The sequence below is a fragment of the Protopterus annectens genome, chromosome 12.part0 (assembly GCF_019279795.1).
Source record: "Protopterus annectens isolate FY-2018-M chromosome 12.part0, PAN1.0, whole genome shotgun sequence".
NCBI lineage: Eukaryota > Metazoa > Chordata > Ceratodontiformes > Protopteridae > Protopterus > Protopterus annectens.
Window position 1 is genome coordinate 788,576,926 of NC_056746.1, and position 21,359 is coordinate 788,598,284.

At 39.4% G+C, this 21,359-nt stretch overlaps 1 protein-coding gene across 5 annotated transcripts in view; it reads left to right on the plus strand.

Moving 5' to 3' along the window:
* The window catches only part of ACSL1 (acyl-CoA synthetase long chain family member 1), a 1,450,848-nt gene that overhangs the window by 535,542 nt on the left and 893,947 nt on the right, over window positions 1-21,359 (plus strand). For 3 of the 5 annotated variants that reach the window (XM_044089832.1, XM_044089829.1, XM_044089831.1), the window contains 2 exons: window positions 4,694-4,767; window positions 6,191-6,268. In XM_044089832.1, the coding sequence (XP_043945767.1) occupies window positions 4,694-4,767; window positions 6,191-6,268 (152 nt within the window). Of the gene's footprint in view, window positions 1-4,693; window positions 4,768-6,060; window positions 6,139-6,190; window positions 6,269-21,359 lie in introns of all 5 variants that reach the window. The other 2 variants (XM_044089833.1, XM_044089830.1) reach the window with 2 other exon arrangements.

The window sequence follows — 21,359 nt, forward strand, 5'->3', positions numbered from 1 at the left end:
ATATATATAATGTGTATATATGTATATATATATATATATATATCTAATCTATAATATATATATATATATATATATATATATATATATATAAAATCTCACATGAGCAAATTCCAAAAAGAGCAAACTTGTTTTTCTTTGTTTTGCTGGCTACCGGCTGCTCTGTGTGCACAAGATTGCAGTACAATGTAGTATATGAATTTGCTTTTTCCTTGCTGATGTGTGATCTTTGAGAGATAGTATGAATAATTAGTGTGTGTTGTGGGGAGGTGGGGACAGGCTTGCTCACCTATGTAAGTGTTTTATTATTTTGTGATGCAGTATAAAAAATCAGTCTCTTTTCGCTGTTTTGAGCATTCATTGTTTCATTAGGTAATCATACAAACATGTGTACACACTTGCATAAACATAGCAAGGTCTCAGTTTGGCAGTAGGTTACAAGTTTGACAGTCAAACCTTTGAACATAACAAAAAAAGTGTAATATACAAAAAAATTCATTATGTTGAGGTTTTATGCTGAGTGATGTGAAGCTTACAGTAAAGATCCAGATCTGTTTGCTTTTGTTTTATCCGACTTTGAATATAGCGGTACTGCTGTTGCAATGGAAAAGTGAATCCTAGATCCTAATTATGTTGGTAGAGGATGGTAAATGCTGTGGGTGGTGCTCATTGAGTGATGACCATGTACTCTGACTCTATTTCTTTTATCACAGTCTTTCATCAAGCCCTGTATTTGGGGTGAAAGAGAAAGTGTGTGTGTATTTTCAAATTGGCAGTATGACAGTGCTTTGGTACATCAGCAAGCAGATGAGAACCAGAATGTGCCCCTATTGCTGTGAAGCAATGAGGCTGTGGCAGTTGGTGATGACTTGATATTGCTTTCTAGTTGTAACACCACTCAACTCAAATATTACACCACAACCCTATCTATTAATTTGTCCCTCCATCCTTCCCCCCACCACTCCCATTCCTAAAGTAAAAATATCCCCCCTCCCCTTTAAAACAAAAAAAAAAAAACAGTGTCTACTTACTCAAATTAAAACCCCATTACAAACCTCTGCTTCTGTCTGGTGACATTCATCCTAACCCAGGCCCTACAGACACTACCCTGAACAATAACCCCCCTGTATCTAAACCTGCCAACCCCTCCAACCCACAAAAACAAGTACAATTCTGCTCTATCAGTGTCAGGAGCCTTGTAAGTAAAGTTAAAGAACTCCATGCTTGGATAGCTAACTATACTCCTGACATAGTTACCCTAACTGAAACATGGTTAAAACCACACCATCTGGACAGTGAAATAATCCCTCCTGGCTGTAATTTCCTCAGATTAGATCGACCTAAAAGAAAAGGAGAAGTCTCCATAATCTACTCCAGTTGTCTCTCCCAAATCAGTCACACACTAGACGTACCCTCCTCCTCACCAGCTGAACTCCTACTGACCAACTTCAAACTTAACAGTTTCAACACCATAACTGTCGCAGCAATCTATATTCCCCCTGGTGATATTAACAACATACTTGGGAACATCCTATCTCACCTCTCTCATACCATCCACAATGAAATAACTAAACCTACAAGTCACACCACTGCTTAGCACTACAGCAACTAGACTGGCTAGAATTCCCTTAACTGCTCCAACTATACCAACTGCAAATCAACCACTCTATCATCTACCCTCCTTCTGCCCCAGCCTCTCCACTATCATATCCAAATTTTCCCCTGCTAGGATGCTACGCAGCTTAAATCAAGAATTTAGACCTCTACAAACCCAAAACCAAAATAGGCTGCCTTCTCTATAAATATAACCCAGCTACATCCTGGAACCAACTCCCCTTGGAAATAAAATCCCTCCAGCATAGCAGAAGTTTCAAATTAGCCACAAGGAAATACCTAAAAACAAAGTGGTCTTGCCACTGTAGCCAACCACCCTGAAACCACCATCCTTTCACCACCTCACTTCTAATGCATCTCTAACACTATTCCCCTGCCTCTTCTACCTCTTCCCTTCCTCTGTCTCCAACCACTCTTAATTCTTACAGTCTCAAAACAACCTACCTGTCTCCTATACTCTACCTCCCCTACATCTCCTACTAGCTATTCTTACTTTCCTTTCTTGTTTCCAAACGCCTGTGCAACTAGATCCTACCCACTTTAAATAAGCATCTTCCTAGCTATTAACTCATTTTGCTTTAAGCAGCTTAAATAATATTGTAACTAGTCACATTTTCTTCTGATTGTTTAAAACCTTGTTTGCAACAACTCACATATTTGTATACCATTTGTTAATACTCTGTGTAATTGAATTGCCTGAGGAGCCTTTTTTTCTCTCCAGGTCTCTGCTTAGAAGATCCTATAGCTGATTGTTACTACTATGTTACTAAAATTTAATAAATTTTCTCGTCCTTAGGAGCTTTTCTCCCCGGGTCTCTGCTGAAAATGAGCCAAAAGCTCAGCCAGACTAACCCAGTTAACAAATGTAAAATAAATAAAAAAATAAATGTGCATTCCTGGGACTGTTAGTTGCCTTGTGCATGAGCTAGGCAGGTCAGTCATAATGCTTCATGAGTGGTCTGTCCATCTGGCAGTGGCACAATGGATTTTCAGCCCCTGGGGCCAGCCTTGCAATCTACTTTTCTCCCCATCCAATACTAAATTCAGCAAATTCTGTCATGATCCCCCCAGAGGGACTGTCCCAAGTGATGTTCTAGTTAATTAATGGCCTCCTGGACTTCTTTATGCTGATCTTCCTTTACACTTAATTCCAAGATTTTTTGTTGAAAATTACATGCAAGGGTACCATGATCCTCATTGTCCCAGCCTGGTCCAGTTTCCCTTCAACAGGGAAACCCAGTACTCACCCCAGATCTTGGATTTCTCAGTATTTTTCTCCACCTGTATCTCCACAGCCAATGACTGCTTAGTGTCTCCATTTCCAGTGATGGCCAATAACCCAGCTGTATCCTGTGATATAGTTAGGATTCTGTCTCTCAAAAGGAATCCACTGACAAACGTTGTCACGGGGCACCTTCTCAGGACCCCCCCCCCATCCTCCCTTTCTGCTGCTTTTCCATAAATTCTACACTTCTTGGGTAGCATGTTTAACTCCAGTTCCAGCTTCTCTACAGTTAAATTGCAGTTAGGAGCTATTTCCTACTTTCGTGTTTATCAAAAAGCCAGCTCCCTGGCTTTTTATAAACTTTGCAAGGTCTTTCTCAAAGGAGTATTCCTAGTCTGGCCCCCCAATTAGGGATCCAGTGCCTGCACTGGATCTCTGTTTCATGATGGAAGTCTTAATGAAACCTCCATTTGAGCCGTCATTTTCACACCATTGTGCTCTCCTGGAAAACCTTTATTCTGGTGGCTATCACTTCTGCCAAGAGAGTATCTAAATTACAGGCCCCTGCCTTCAGTCCCTTAGCTGGTATTTCACAAAGATAGTGCATCACTTAATACCAATCCCTCCCTTCTCCCAAAGGTGCCTTCTGCAAACATGAGCAAGTGAATTATCTTGCCATTTTTTTCTCCAGTCATTCAAAGATTAATATATCCTGCATACTCTGGACATGCACAGGCAACTTAGATTGTACCTTCACAGAACTAAATCTTTCAGGAAAGACACTCTGCTCCATCTCCCCTTTCCAGCCACCATATGGGGGTCATGAGCGTCCAAATTCACCCTGTGTAGTTGGCTTTTTTATTGCATTTCTCGTGTATACTCAATTCGCCGTTGCCCTTTACTGCCTGAGGCTCATTCGACAGCCTTGTTTGACAATTAGTCAAGTGGCACAATTTGTGCAGCAGCATACTTTCTTGTAAAGCACTACAAATTAGATGCTATATCAAGATCTAGGGCTTCCTTTGAAACCACTATCCTAAGGGGCCTCCTGTTATGATGCCATCCAGGTAACCTGTAATTTGGGATTCTGACTACCAAGTTGTTACCTTGTAAGACCTGAAGGACATTTCCTCTTTTGTCATACACTGCCTTAATCCTTTTTCAGTTTTTGGTGTTAAACTCTGAGGTGTGTAGTGAGAAAATTGTTCTTAAAAGGGTTTTGAGGTTGGAGCACTTGTTTTGTCACTTTGGATTCAGCATATAGCTCGAGGACCCACAAGTCGTATCAGATGAATGTGAATGAAAGGATCCAATGTTATGTTAAGTACATATCTGCAGTTTCTGAAGTACTGCACACAGTATGTAGACACCCCACTTCCTTAAGTATTTGGGTAGTTATAGAAGCAGTCTGGAAAGTATAAGTTGAACTATTCCTGAATCTGAAGTGTGGAGATCTTAGAGAAGTTTGTGTGTATGTTGGAAGTGAGAAAAATATGCAAGTGTTCCTGTGTCTAAAAACACCCTACAGAGCCTAAGAAGATGGCAACTCAAGGAACAGTAATATTTGTACACGCTCATTTCTCAGATGTTGGGTGGTACATTTTTTCTTTTGCCAAGAACTTCAATGGTGTGGAACAGCCTTCCAGATGATGTTTTCAGAAGTGTATGAATCAGATGCAAGATTAATTCTGGTGATCATTTAGAGGCTATAGATTGATTCAGTAGCTTTACCTGTGTATAAACAGAGTGGATGTGTCAAGTTGTTTCCAGCTGTAATCTTTCGTCATACATTTCCATTGACAGTCTTAAGGTGTCTTAACATATGACTGGCTTGCAAATAATTTGTTCTCATTTCAGGGCATCCAAAAGGAGCAATGATTACCCATGAAAATGTTGTGTCCAATGCATCTGCCTTTGTGAAAATTACAGAGGTAACGGCCTCAGTTGCTGTATGATTTTTTTTTTTTTTTTTTTTAACACACAGTTAATTATTGCTTTAATAGTTTTTTTTGTCAGTCTTGACCAGCATATAATTGGCTGTGGGGTGGGAAGGTTAGGGGAGGAGGGTCAGGAAATATCTACAGTCTTCATCAGAAGTGACTTGTCTAATACTTGCTGAAATATTTTTAAATAATTACTTTTAACTAAAAGAACATGCAAGAAAAAATGCCTGTCCCAAACCTGAACTCCTTTTTGTAATGAAAAACAGGGTTTCCTTTGAACTGATGGTGTATTTTGAGAATTGTTCAATATTATCCTGTTCTGTGGCTGACCTTAATCTGTAAGATAATCACATATGCTCCCTATGTCATCAGATTAACTTTTCTTATAACTGTGGATTTGTATTTTTTCTGTCGTAGAAGATTGCTTAAACTGTTAACAGTTGTGTAAATCGGTAAAACTGCAATAATCTCTTTTTTTTTTTTTAATAATTCACATGTATGTTTAGGCACTAACCCATAAATTACTTTTTTACTACCACTTTTTCTCCATCAATCCTACTGGCCAGTCACCTTCCTGTACTCAGATGGCCCTTTAGTTCCCTTTTTGGGTTGAGAGCCAGTTATCCAAGCAGCTTTAAGATGTTTTACATGCACTAATTTCCTTATCCCCATGGCAGCCCTGTGGATGCAACACCTCCACAATACTGGCTATTCATACCGAATGCTTCCAGTCATGTTGTGTAATGGTAGCTGCAAATTCTGCTTGGTGGTCATACTTTCTGGGTTTTTCTGCTCGCCTCTGCTCCAGTATGACAGACTGCTGGTGGTAGCCTCAGTCTTCCACCCTCCCTATACAGTGTGTAGGTTGTTATTTGGTCCTGGATAATCTGGGTTACAGTCTGGTCTTTATCCTTGGGTGCTACAGAGCTGGGTAGTTCTTAAAGTACTTCACAAGTGTCAAAGTAATGCATGTTCTTAAGATTGTGTTATTGAGGTTCTAAGTGAATGAAATGAAGATATGTTTTGGATTTTAGTAAGTGATTCAAGAAGTCTTGTGTTCTTTCCTTGTAATTAAGTTACAGCAATCTGTTTTAAAACTTGTTTCTTAACAGATTTCTTTCTGCGTAGATGTTTTGGCTCCTATTTTTCCTCTGTAGCTTGAACTAACATAGATTTAGACCTGATGTGCATTAATAATGGTGTTCTGCTTCATCTCTCTGCATTCCTGACTCTTAATAGATGTTGCTTTCTTTCTCTTTCTGGATTCTGTTTAATTTTCAGAAAGCATTTTTTCCCTCCACTGAGGACGTGCTAATCTCCTTTTTACCTCTGGCACATATGTTTGAGAGAATCGTTGAGGTAGGCTTCTGTTTTGTTTTGTTTTGCTTGAGCTGTGTTTTGTATTTTACAGAACTCTTGTCGTCTTGGCCCCAGTGACACACAAATTTCCTTTTTACCGCTTGCACACATGTTCGAGCAACTGGTTCAGGTAAGTCAGACACATGGAAAATATAATTTTGTTATATAGCTGATAAAACAAATTTGTAGGAGTAGACTTGAAATTGAAATCAAGTAGTTGTGAAGAGGCTTGTATGTTTAGAAGAAATGCTCTTAATTTTTTTTGTTTTTCATTTTTCACAGTAGTCCAACTTTTCGTTGAATGATAAGCAGTTTGAGTGGATTTATGCTGTCTGGGGAGGTCACAAATGGTAAATTACAGCATTTTGAGTTTTGCTTGCTCTCTCCTTCATACCCAGCCAGAAGTTTCACGAGCTATACCTCTGATCCCACGAAGGCCAGTTCTGGTCTCATCCCACATTCCTTCCAATTACTGGTAGGTGGGCAAGACACTCACGTGAAGTCAGCATTACTAGGAGGTTTCCTCATTTTTTTCAATCCTTTCAAGAGCTTCACATTCACCTTTGCCACTAGAATAATATCTGTTTAGTACTTTTTTAACCACAGACATTTTTCCTATAACATGGAGTTTAGGAAGTCAAACTATATGAGATGAGCTTAGGTGCTGAACTCCATTGTCTTTTGGGAAGACTATCAACCAGACTGTTTAATATCTTTTACGTCTTTCTTCGAAGTCCACATCTATTTCAGATTGAGGATGGTACTGTATTGCAAATCACTTTCAAAAATAGGAAGTCAGAGTCCTTATCTAAAGTACTAAGATTGTTCTCACTCCAATTTAGCTAAAAGATGTAAACTTAGTAACAGACTTGTTGATACAAACATTGAAACCCTCCCCATGATCTTGTCAGGTCAAGGGGTTTATATTGAAGATGAAGCCTAGCACCTTTTTGAGTGTTTCCATAGGCTAGGCCAACTACCTATAAAACGTTTAATTTGCTGTCATTGTTAAATCTGTCATAGATTGATAGTTGTATACTAGGCTAACTACCACCAGGGTCTTTATAAGCTTAGGCATGCAATCCCGACCCCTTTGTGTCTCTCTGTATCATGAGCATTTATTAAGAGGGGGTATGTTAGTTAAGAAGTTTCTACAAGTTATGTAGAGGGGAGATGTTAGAGCATTACTGTCGGTCTCTGCCTGTCAGAGACAAGGGGTGTTAGACACAGGGTGAATTTCAGATTTACTCATCAGTCAAGCTTATGCTTAAATAGGGTTAGGGATGGACTCTGCTTCATATGGATGGGAAGCATGGAGATAATCTGAGACGCATCTGTGTTGTCAATATGTCTTATTTATGTTGCAAGCAAAATTTAAATCCTTGTATTTAGTGGTTCTGATGCTGTTCGTTTTGAAGATGTACAGAACTGGACCTGAGGATGCTTTGTATGCCAGGCCATGATCACCTCTCAGTAACCTGTAGAAGATGGAGTTTAAAGTTAGGGCTTTAAGGCGTTCCATATAGGACAATGTGTTTGTAACCTGGATTCCCCTGGTAAAGAACCTTTGTGGGTGTTCCAACAGTTTCCCTATTTATCGTCATTTACATGCCGAAGAGAGGTATTACTGTCCATGATGGGTCTCATAAGGAGCAAAAGTGGCATTGTGACTTCCTTGGGCCTGGATGCCATGCCCTTATAAGCTGGTTGACATAGAATGATTTTCTTACTACCTTGGCCACATGTTGTTCAAAGGTCATATTACTATCTACATATGTTCCCAGATCCCTGACTATTGGATCGTCTCTTAAGGGTATTTTATAGATGGAGTAACTAGCATGGGTGACAGTCTTCCCAAAAGATACTGTGATATATTTCTTGGAACCGAGTTTTAGGCCACGGTTTTGGCACCAGTCATTTGTCTGTGTTAGACCCTCTTGTAAGATGTTTGTGTCATGGGGTAAGAGTGTGAGATGGTTCTCGATTTGCAGTCACAGGTTCATAGGCAAGTACTAGACTAGCTGCTCTTGCAGGCCATTTTAAGCTTAGCCATTTTATCTCAGAGGTGAGAATCAAAACTATATGCCCTGTGTCTGTGATGTAAACACTTTAACCTTATGCCAACTCCCCAACCCTGTGAACTTAGCCAGCCAGTGGCACTTGACATTAGCCTTTGCCTCCAAGAAGTAGATTCCCAGATAGGAGTGGTCCCAGCACAGACCTCTGATGTACCCCACTGATGACTGGTCTGTTAGTGGAGAGTGGTGTTGACATTCCTGACTTCTTGTGTCATGTCTATGAGCCATGTGGCAATCCAGTGAGTTATGCACGAGTTTAGACCTGATTTGGTAAGTTTAATCAACTTTACCCAAGTTGGAGTATTGTAATAAATGCCTTAACTAGATACAGCTAAGCAACATGCACTGTTTTTCCCTCATCCATTGCCTTGTTGACCTTCTCAAAGAAGTCCACTAGATTTAGTAGGCATGATCTTCCCTTGACAAAGTCAAACTATCCAGTGTCCAAAGGCTGCCTATGTCTTTGTTGTTCATTTCCATAGTAATTCGTTCCATGGCTTTAACATCTTGGACTAGTCAGACTGATAGGTCTGTAGTTTTGGGAGTCTGTTGATGGCCCATCTTTGTCAAACGGGATAATTGTTGCAGTCCTCCATTCTTTTGAGGCTATAATTTAAAAGTGACTCAAATTGTCCTGATAGGTCATATTTGCAACAGTTTAGGAGGCATGCTGGGATATTGTCAGGGCTTATTAAGGCTCTGTTTTTGGCCTTAAGAGCCACCAAGGGCTGCTTCCTGTTAATAGTTGGGGGGAAGGAGAGTTACGCTAGTATTTTATGAAGGGAGGCGGGGGGGTGAGTGGTGGTTAAGTCTGAGCTGAATTTATCAGCCAGCAAATTCATTATATAGCTCTGCTAAGTGAAGGTGGCACCACTAACCACCATTTTGGCACACTGATGGGTGCTGCCTTTGAGGTTTCGGACATAGCTGTAGAAGGCTTCTGAATGTTCTTCATGTTTCACTGTTGCAGTCCTGACTTGTGGAATTTCCTGCCGTGAAAGCCCTTGGCTGCCCTGACTACTAGAGAAATTTCTTTCCTCCACTTAAGGCTGGCAGATGCTGTAACAGATGTTGGTACGCTTGGGTATATAGAAAGCCAGTCTACATCGTGAAATCAGTATTTTCGTTGCCGTTGGAGCATCTTGACCACATAATTCACCTTGTTGGACTTGATTAGTCCTCTTCCTTTCCTGCTTAATTTAATTAGAGAGCTCCTGTCATTATGGGTGCTGCTCTTCCTGATTTTAGCCTTAACTTTTTTCCTTCTGTTATATACCCTATTAAGGTTAGGATGTTTTGTTTTTAAGTTTTTTTGAACTTCTAATAGGTACATCAGCCTCTATACAGCCATTTACATAGTTGCAGAGTCGCTCTGAACAATTCTGCATAGGTTTTTGTGAACTCTTGAGTGAAAAGGACATTGAATTTTGATAAACTATTGCTTAATAAGGTGTAGTTTGCTTTGGAATGGTTCCTAACTGTTACAGGGTTTGCAAGTGTTACGGAGTTGATTTTTATTTTATTAAATTTGACAGCTTTGTGGTCTTACTTCTCAAGTGAAGGTGTAATATGGTGGGGGGTGTGCTGGGCAGCTCTCTTCTGTATTAATGAGTATCAGGTTTCTTATGTTTGAACCTCTGGTGGGTGTTTGCACTGTCTGATTAAGGGTATTTCTGTTAATAAAGTTCAGGAATCGTTGAGCTTGGAAGTATGATGCAGTTTGTTTTCCAGTCTATAGAGGGGTAGTTAGTCTCCCGTGAAATAGGGTATTTGGTTTAATGGTGAATGTCTCCAGTTAGGTATAGGTACAAGCTATGGGATTCTTGGGGTAGCGGGTGACCTATAGCTTCCTAGGATATGGTATGGGACTTTGTAGTGATTTGCACATGGATAAATTCCAGGACATGTACTGTTTAACCAACCTAGAGTTATGCTTGTTATTGTTAGCTTGAGACTCATTCACCTTTTGTCCTTGTGTGTACAGCTGATGGTCTAAATGTGTGGAAGGCACTGAAGCCTTGCACTGCTGGAGTACTTTCTGTGGATTTAAACCATGTCTTGGTCCCTGCTGGATGCACTGTCCAAGATGCTGGATGGCCAGATTGGTGTGACTAGGGAGATGAGTTTTCTGAGCTGTGATACAGAATCTGAATTGCCTAGACATGGTAAGGCCTTGCTGTCTCTAATTGTGGTGGCTGCCAAAGAAGCAATTACTAAAAAATGGAAATCAAAATCTGAACCAGCTATACTAGAACTAGTGATTATGGTAACAGAGATAAAACAACTGGAACTGAGATTTTTAGAAAAAGGTATGAGCAAACTACATAGGAAAAAAATGGGAATTGTGGAAATAATACATAAAGGGGAGGAATGAGGTTTAAAAGAAAGCAGGACTTAAATGAGCTATGCAATGTTTTACTGAAAACTATTTGGTTGATTTTAAGTGATGTATAATGTTTGCAACTGGGAGTGTCAGTATGGCCTGTAATGTAAAATGCTTGCAACTAGGATTGTGTCGGTGTGGTTTGATTTCATTTATGTAAATGTATGATTGCTTATGTCGTAAGTGATGTTCCTTTAAAAAAAGGGCTAGGAATTGAATAATTTATGTAATGTTGCTTAGGTTATATATGTAATGTATGTGAAGCATAATGTTTGTTAATTTTAACTTAATTCAGTTTGATTACTTTTATATAAATATAAATGTAAATGTGCTCATGTCACAAGTGATAATTCAATAAAGGTGCATGTCTTGGTCATTCCTCTCAGCTGTCCAGATTTTTGGCCTGTTCCTCATAAAATCGTGGTTTTCTGGCAAATCACTGGGATGGTCTGAAGATTGAAGTCCCAAAATAGTGACAAGCATTTGAGTTTCAGACTTCAAATTCTTAAGAAAATGTATGGTAAAACAAAACCCTGTTACTCTAGCAACTTTCTAAGTTTATGAGAGCAGTATTTAAAATATGTCCCCATTTTTTGCCCCCCCCCCCATTTTGTCAGGCTTTGTCCAGATTTCTGGCACAAAGAGGTTGTGAAGGTATGGTTTTGGTAACTGCATAGATGTCCGTATTCTCCACAGTGAGGAGACTTTGTAGGGTGTGGAGTTTTTTTTTTTTTTTTTTTTTTTTTTTAAGTCTTCTAGCATTAAGCAGTAACACGTTTAGTTTCTTTGAGTTTTATTTGCTGTGTCAGTAGGTTTGACAATTTGGCATTGCCTAAAAAAGCTCTAAGGGGTGAATAAAGTTTTAGACAATATGCAAAGCAGTGTGGTCTGTTAACTGTGTCCTCCCATGCTGACAAATATTGAATTCCCCAGAAAGACACCAGATGCTAAGCCAGTTATTGAAGGTCAGTCTTGTTTTGTTCATACTGTGGCATCATTCTTGATGGATGATCTTTGTTGATATTTTTTCTAACTTATAATCAGAATTTCTACAATGTTTTTTTCTTTAATTTCTCATATAAACTATGTGTGTAACATAACCTTTGTATAAAGCTGTATGTGGAATATAATCTTTGTATAATCTGTATGTGGAGCTTTTCTCCCCAGGACTCCATTGAAAACGGGTTCTTTAGGCCCAATGGACTATCCTGGTTAAACAACTGCAAATAAATAAATAAATGTAGAATGTTGTTCAATGCAAGGCACATACAGTGGATATAAAAAGTTGTACACTCCCCTGTTAAAATGCTAGTTTTTTGTGATATAAATAAATGAGACCACAATAAATAATTTCAAAACTTTTCCCACCTTTAATATGACCTATAACCTGTACAATTCAATTGAAAAACAAATCTGTTAGGGGAAAAAAATACAAAAAAATAAAAAACTTACAATACGCTGGTTGCATAAGTGTGCACACCCTTAAACTAATACTTTGCTGAAGCACCTTTTGATTTAATTACAGCATTCAGTCTTCTTGGGTAGGAATCGATCAGCATGACACATCTTGACTTGGCAATATTTGCCCACTCTTGCAAAAGCGCTCCAAATCTGTCAGATTACAATGGTATTTCTTGTGCACAGCCTTCTTCAGGTCACCCCACAGATTTTCTTTTGGATTTAGGTCTGGGCCATTCCAGATCTTTAATTTTCTTCTGGTGAAGCCATTCTTTTGTTGATTTTGGACGCATGCTTGGGGGTTCATTGTCGTGTTGAAAGGTGAAATTCCTCTTCATCTTCAGCTTTCTAACAGACTCCTGAAGGTTTTCGGCCAAAAGTGACTGGTATTTGGAACTGTTCATAATTTCCTGCACCTTGACTAAAGCCTCAGTTCCAGCTGAAGAAAACCAACCCCAAAGCATGATACTGCCACTACCATGCTTCACCGTGGGGATGGTGTTCTTTTGGTGATGTGAAGTGTTTTTGCGTCAAATGTACCTTTTGGAATTGTGGCCATAAAGTTCAACCTTGGTCTCATCAGACCATAACACATTTTCCCACATGCTTTTGGGAGACTTGATGTATTGTTTTGCAAATTTTGGCTGGGCCTGGATGTTTTTCTGTGTAAGAAAAGGCTTCCATCTGGGAACCCTACCCCCATAGTCCAGACATATGGAGAAGATGGGAGATTGTTGTCACATGTAGTACACAACCAGTACTTACCAGAAATTCCTGCAGCTCCTTCAGTGTTGCTGTAGGGCTCTTGGCAGTCTCCCTGACCAGTTTGCATCTTGTCGTTTCATCAATTTTGGAGTGGTGTCCAATTCTTTGCAACATCTGTTGTCCCATATTTTCTCCACTTTTTGATGACAGTCTTCACTGTGTTCCATGGTATATCCAATGCTGTGGAAAGTTTTTTGTACCCTTCTGACTGATACCTTTCAAAAATGAGATCCCTTTGATGCTTTGTAAGCTCTCTGCGAACCATGGCTTTTGCTGTAGCAGGCAACTGAGTAAATGTCAGGAAAATCCTACTAGGACAGCTTAACTTTATTTAGGGCTCATCAGTCTCGTTAATTGATGGCAGGTGTGTACCCAAGAAGACTGAATACTGTAACACAAAAGGTGTTTCAACAAAGTATTAGTTTAAGGGTGTGTACACTTATGCAACCATCGTATTGAACATTTTTTATTTTTTATATTTTTCCCCTAACATATTTGTTTTCAATTGAATTGTACAGGTTATTGGTCACATTAAAGGTGCAAAAAGCTTTGAAATTATTTATTTTGGTCTCATTTATTTATATCACAAAAAGATTATTTTGTAGAAATCCGTATGTTTGTGGTAGAATGTTTTAGGTCGAGTTGTAGGGAGTTCTTCATAGATAGAGAACAAAAAAAACAGAAATGAGCATAAGTAAGCACAAAGTGGGCAAGTACTCCACTTTATTGTACTTCTAATGATGTATTGACTACATGTAGCCAGTGTTATGATTCTCACTCACTAGCACCAGAAAAGGCTTTTTATATGGAATCTGTGCAACTCTCCCAAAGCTGATTGTGCTGTTCTGCATTCATCAGCTTCTACCAAGAGTGAGAGTGCTGTTCATATAACCCTTTCCCTCAGGGTGAGGATTCAAGATTAACTGCATAAAAAAAGAAAGTTTATATGGCCCTTGTCTTAAACTTTAGAACTGTAAAGTGGTTCACATTCTTTAATCCCAGTACCATTTTAGAACAACAGTAAGAACATTTGTAATCTGTTTTTGGAGTGCATGCAATGAAATGTGCTTATGAAATGGTTGTTGCTTCAGAAGCTGCTATTTCACTTGTAGCTTTAAGAAGGCCAGTTTGGTGTAGAACAGAATCTTAAAGGGCATGAGAACATGACTGTCTATTGCAGTTGTAACGCAGGAATTTACCCTGCCAGTACTTGACTTTGAAGGAGAAAGGCAAAACAAGATCATTTTCAGTGTTGTGTGTGCACCTGCTCAACCTTCAAAATGTTTCACTTATAAAAATATTTTGATAGGGTGAAGAAGTCCTTCACAGAACTTTCATCAGCAAAAGCAGTTCAAATTAAAGGAAACTAGCTATACTTCAAGTAGAACAGGAAAGAACTGATGTATTTACAAATCTTCAGAATTACTACTCCCTCAAATCAAAAGGAAATTTGAGTTAGATGATGAATTGTGGCTACCAATACAGCAAATAAGATGGTACATTACAAATAACCTGGAATTGACACCAACTTTTAAAAATAATATTCCTAAGTTTATAGGTCTTGTGATACTTTTAATAAGTAATACTTATAAAGGACAAGGATATCTATCCAAAATTCATAAGACACTTAAAGAACTATACCAATAATAGTTATTGGAATTATTATCATCAGGTTAATCAAAAGGATCCTGATAAAAATGAAAAATAAATTATCCTTTTATCACCAAGTCAGTTCATGGAAATTCCTACATAGATTCTTTCTAACCCCCTTATAGATTAGAACTAATACATAAGAAACATATTGATTGTTGGAGATGTAAAATGCATACAAAAGCAGGTTGAGAATACATGTTTTTTGATTGCCATTCACTGAATAAATATTGGTTTGAAATTATTTCTTTCAGTTTTAAATGATACTTTTCAGTTAACCAAGTCGTTAGTTTTGTTTAATGTACCCGTACCACAATATGTCCCAAAAGTAAAATATCCTTAACTGTGGATATTGCTTGCCTTTGCATGTAAAGCCATAACAACTTACTGGAAGAGTAAAGCACCACCAACTTTTCAAGATTTCAAGAAAATCGCAGACTTTGTTTCTTAAGTGGAAGTAGCAACCATAAAGAAAAGAACTGATAAGACATCCTGCATCACTTATTGGCAGAAAGTTGATGAAATATTGGACAAAACAATTTGATCTGATTAGTCAGCACAGCAACTTAATACAAATTGTATATGGAAACGTGATGTTATGGATTGTATACTTAGGCAATTGTATATAGTTTCTTTTGTAAATGGTTGGTTGTTATATTATCTTATGTTTCACTATTTATGGTTCAATCTGTTTGAAGATATGAAAAACATGTTAATAAAAATTTCTTTGAGTAAGAATTACTACTCCCTTCCCACATTTTCACCCTCTTCTCCAGTACCTTAGGACAACATTTTATTTTTCCATATGATAACTGTAGCCAAATGGTTGTTGCTGGCAATTCATTAAGGTTATGCCACAGAATGTTTGTCAGAAATCAGTTAGCTTATCACACCCCTTCCCATTAGTACCCTTCATCATTTTTGTTGATGGAATGACATGTAGCAAAGAATGCAGCAGAAAGCCAGGTTGTGTGACAGAGTGGGATGAATCCTGCATGCAAACCCAGGTTACTTCTGTTCACTTTCCTCCTCAGTAGATGGAGAAGCTAGGTTGGGAGGGTGGGAGTGAGTGGCTGATGGCCTGCCCATCCATGGGGAGGGTCCCTGTATAGATCAGAGCAGTGCCAGCACCGTCTGGCATGAGAGATGTATGGCATGCAGCATATGGAATTGGGGACATGCACATGTCTGTCAAGCCATGCAGTGTAGTGTTCAGAATATCTAGGAGATCCTTGTGTTTGTGAGCACTCATGCTTATCTGTTGTGAAGAGAAGGTTTAAAGTTTATAGCAGAAAAAGCCCTAATGGTTCCTTGGATGTTGATGCCCTGCAGCTATCTCTCAGCCTATGCAGAGTGAATGCTCTGGAATGGTTCTTATTCTTAGGAAAAGTGAATGGACCAGTGGATTGCAGAGATGCCTGATTAGTAGTAGGCAGCTGTGTTAAAAAAAACAGTGCTATACAAAGATTTTCTGCCAGGTAGATGGCACAACTTTTATTATATACTGTTTCTGGTATCTGATACAGATAACACCTTGAGTAGTTTTAGACTTTGAGCAACTTTGTGAACACAAAGGCATTTAAGATGGTGTTTGAAAGAGCTTACTTGTATGACTACACTAAACACAGCACCTCCGTTCTCAGACCTTCCTCAGCCTCCTCCTTGTCATTTCCCTCTTTTTCCTTTGGTTTCACAGGATGTGGTGGTACAGGAAGCAATCCAACCTGTCCCATTGTCTCAGCTGGGAGCAGTTTTTTTTCCAGAATATTTCTGGTTCCTAGGAAGGAGGGGTTGTGGAGGCCCATTCTAGAGCTGTCTTTTCTCAACATCTTTCTCAAGGTTCCTTCTTTCAGGATGTTGTCTTTTCAGGCACTTTTTCCTCTGTTGCTTCCTCTCAAGCTTTTCTGGTATCCCTGGATTTGAACAACTCTTGCTTCCACATTCCTATTCACTGTCTCTTCAGGAAATTTTTACATTTCTTTTTCTTCCTCTCATTATCAGTTCTCTGCTTTGCCTTTTGGTCTTTTTTACAGCTCTGAGGGTCTTTACCAAATGTGTGTCCCCTGTGGAAGTCTTCTGCAGACTTCAGAGAATTCAAATATTCCGTTATTTGGATGACCTTTTGATTCAACCCCCGCTCCCAGCAGCTTCTGCTTCCAGAGCTGTACTTCACTGTCCTGCTTCTGTGCAGGGTGAGGTTCACACTCATTCTCAAAAATTCTGTACGGACTCTTTCAGGACCAAGTGTTTCTGGGTTGCAGGATTCTGACCATTTCACTGCAGGCTTTCCTCCCACCTTAGTGTTTGACTTATTTCCAGTCCTTCTAGGAAGGGAATTTCTCCGAGCTTGGGGGTCCTGTCAAACTCCACATGAGGAAATTCCAGTGATATCTCAAGACTGTTTGGCTCTAGCCCTGCCACCCTCTTGTGCATGTGGTTTCTGTCTTGCTTTGTCCCAAACTCAAGTTCCGATGGTGGCTTTACCAGATCTCCCTGAAGTCAGGTTTTTATCTGGTAACAGACTTTGAACGGGTCCAGGACAAATTCTCATCAGTTAATGCTTCACAGGGAGGTGTTTCTTGGATATTCTACATTGGTAGTGTACTCCTCAGGTAGATCTTTTTGCTTTCCCTCTGAACAGCCATCTTCCCCAGCTGTGTTCAAGAGTGCCAAGTCCTCTGGCTTGGAAACTGAAGGTGATGTTTCTGTATGCCTAATCCCCTTCTATTACCAAAAGCCTTGCACAAGATCATGTGGGGCACACCTAAAGTCTTGTTAGTGACCCTCTTTTGGCCCAGACAACACTAGTGTATCCCCTTCTATTTCATGTGGACAAGGTCAATCATCTCATGTTACTTCAGAGTGGATAATCTTATACAAGACAAGGGATTTCTCATTCACCCTCACTTGTCCACCTTCAGTTGACATTTTGGATGATGTAGGGATTTATTTATTTATTTATTTTTGCACTCAAGTTTTTGAGGATGTTCTATGGTTTTGCAAGGGGCCAGAAAACCTACTGCTTTGAAATCATATGAGAATAAATGGTAGAGATTTTCTATTTGCTGGCTCAAGCATGACCCAGGACCTTTTTTCTGAAGGTGTTCTATGGTCCTTTCTTTGTATGACTTTCTCAATTCAGGATTGACCTACTCATCTGTTCATTTGTCATCTATTTTCAGGTGTATGCCTCCGAATCCACCTTTCGCTTCTAATTTTGAAGTCAAGCAATTTTTAAAAGGCATTCTTCATATTCAACCTTTAAGAAAGCCTATTTCTTCTTCGTCGGACCTTAATTTTGTTCTTGAGAAATTGACCCATTCTCCATTTGAGCCTGTAGTTTTTCCTACAACATTGTATTTGGAAGACTAATGTTGGTAGCCCTTCTGCCAAGAGGTCTCTGAACTTCAAGCATTCGTGGTGGTCCCACATTTTTTGGTTGTTCCAAGAAACAGTGTGTCTTTGTCCCAATCCTTTTATTTTCAAGGTGGTTAATGATTTGTCCTTGAAATCAGTCCACTCCTCTAACTTCTTTTTTCCCTTCTCCACAGAATTCTAGTGAGAGGGTTCTTCACGCGTACTGGATGAACATAGACAGCTGTGATATTGCTGAGACAAGACAAAACATATTGTGAAATCTGAGCAGCTTTTTGTCTCCTTTCATACCAGGATATTGGGTTTAGTAGTATCTAAACAAGCTGTCCCTCCTGAAATTTTAACACCATTTCTTTTTTGCTATTCTTTTCATGGCAAGCAGCTTTCCTCTTCTGTTCGTGGTCATTCTACCATGGCAGTGGCTTGTTCTGGTGCTTTTTTGAAAGTTGCTACTTGGTTCTCTGTTCACACTTGCACCAAACATTACAAGTAAAATGACATTTCTAGGGCCAGGGTGGGTTTTGACAGGGCCATCTTTCATGTTTTCGAGGGCTGTTCTGTGGCTTCTTCCTCCCATAGTTTACCGTAGCTTTTGTACTCTCCCAGGAGTAAAGAATACTGCAGCAGTAAGGATGATACAGTGCAGTTGTGTTAAGATCTTACCATAACAGTAGAGTCCCTGCTTCTGTCTGTCTCTCTCGGAAGTATTCTGCCTTTCTTCCTACCCTCTCTTTTTTGCTTTCCTTCTGGCAGAGTTTTTCATCTTCCCTTCCTGTATGTACATAGTGTTGCTTTCCTCTGGTAGTGTTCTAGTTCTTCTGGGGCACTTCATTTCTGAGGATTAGGCACTTGCACATCGCACGTACCTTATGCCTTTCCCATAGGACATACATTTGACGTACAGTGACTGGAAGATGTAAAGGCTTTGGTATGCTAGTTGGACGGTCAGCTATCCTCTGCAAGATATCCCAAGTGAAAAGGATACTGCAGCAGTGAGAAGTAGGACATCTACTGTTATGGTAAGATCTTACGCAGCTGTACTTCCTCAAAGAAACCTTGTCTTTGTGGAAATTGATATAGTTGATGACACCATAAGAGCTTGCAACACAGATACTCTTCTTGCAGAGGTCAGAGCATTCAGTAAAACTGTTTCCATATTAAGAATCTCAAGACAGCCAAATGAGCTGGTTCAAATGGAGCTAGTCTTATCTTCTCTAATTCTCATAAAATTAAGATCCCAAGGAGGAGCCTTCAATTTTCATGGAGGTCTCTTATGCAGCACCCCTTTCAAAAACATTTTAACGAATGCTTTGAAAGAGGAGTATGCATAAGCAGACATGCTGAAATGGCCAGCTAATGAACTGTGGTAGATGAGTAAAACAGGCCATAGGATAGTTTACTTGTACAATATTACAAAACCAGAGAAACACTAGCTCTGAATGAGTACTGGTTATTTTGTTGGCCGCAACTACAAAACCTTTTAATTTGTTTATGTATGATTTTCTAGTAGCAGGCTGTTTTGCCTCACTTAATGCCTGCTACACATCCTCATTAAACAGGTGCCTAAAAGGTGGGGTCTATATTACATTGTAGAAAGACAACAATATCGAATCTGATATTGTCGACATGACAATAGTGAACGCTCAGAATCTCTAACGTGTAAACGGAAATCTCCGTAAGGGGAGATTTCTGTTTATTTCAATGTAGTTCGGTCTCTGAGTTGGTATATGTAAGTAGCGGGGGGGGAGGTGCAGGAGGGCTTGCCCCCCCTGCCTACACCCTTTAATTTATTTATTTATTTATTTATTTTGCGAACATCCGATGTTTTAATAGTTTGATCATTAAGGGTCAACTTTTAGTGATTCGAACCATTAAACATTAGATGTTCTAATATAGACCCCTAAAAGGTTATTAAGACCCTGACATCAAGGCAGGCAGTTATAGTTTGAGGTCAGGATGCATCAGACACCCCTCTTCTTGTTTGAAATAGATCCAGTCTGTGCGAAAGGTTGTGGGAATTGTTCCTGACCAATTCCAAAATAAGGGAGAACCACTGATACTTGGACCAGAAGGAAGTCTTTCAGAGATATTTGGGTTTTCCTGCTGAATCTTCAGAAGTACCCTGGATATCAGTGGAAAGGGTGGAAAAGCATACAGAAACAATCCTGTTCTAGGAAAACAGGCATCTGAGTTCAGGCCTCCTTGCTTGAAGTCCTGGAGCAAAATTATGCAAGTTGATTGTTCAGAGAGGAGGCAGAAATTTATACTTGAGGGACTTCCCACTTGCATATCAAATCTTGGAAGGCCCCCTGATCTGGTTTCCATTTGTGGAGGTCTGTTTTTATCTTGCCCAACTTGTCTACCACGCAGTTTTGCACTGACCAAATGTATGAATCCTGTTTAATGTGATTGTGCTGTAAACTTATATCTCATGCTGGCATGGGTAGTCTGCATAGGGGATAAGGTATGGTGGTCATGTCCAGAACTGCTTGAAGAGGTCCCGGGGACCAAATACAATTCACAGAGTTGAGAACCTTGACAAGAGCTAACATCTCTTTTATGTTTATGTACTTTGACCTATCTTTGTTGTCTCAAAGACCTTGCATTTTTATTCCCCTTGACACTTCTCTCCAAGCAAAATCCAAGGTATCTTTTCAACTGGCTGCATTGGCACAGGAGGGCAGAATGGGAGACCTAGATTCAAAGATAATTTGTCTCCACCTAGAGATTTCTCATTTCACAAATCCCAGAACTGAAATTTGAAAGGGTAGACCTATTGTTGCTGAGACCAGAGACACTTCAGATTTCATTGTATCTTTTTCATTTTGAATCTTACAAGAAGTATCGTGGGAGTCATGAATGCCAAAAAACCCAGAATCCTGAGATATTCACTCAGTGACCAAAGTCTGAGTGGAAACCCACTGGAATAGATTTAAATATAGATTTGTTTTACATGTGGAAGAAAAGCTATCTGCACTGAGGTGACCAGGAGCACAATCCTGTGTGATGTTATCAAAAAAAGACTTCTGAATGTTGTCTTGGAATCCCAGCCTATGTTAGATCTGTCACCCAAATGAGACTTTCCTAACACTTTGAAAAAGACTTTGCTAAGCTAGTAGTCTACATATGGGAAAATGTGGATACCCTGCATCCTGCAGTGGGCTGTGACAGGAGCTAGGCACTGTGTGAACATTCTTGAAGCCGTGGATAGCCCAAAGGGTAAAGCAGAGAACTGGTAATGTGATCCAGATACACCAAACCTTAAACTTCTGAAATCTGGATGAATAGGAATATGATGATATGCATTATTTAAATCTAGGGTTACTAACAAATCGCAAATGAAGAAGGGGTACCAGATTGTGAAGTGTAAACTTTGACACAATACCAAACTGGTTTAGTAAAGAAAGACCTAGAATTGGTCTGGAGACATTTTCGTTTTTGGAACTAAAAATGTTTTAAGTGATAATTTAATAAAGGTTTTGAAAAAAAAAAAGACTGGCATACATACACTA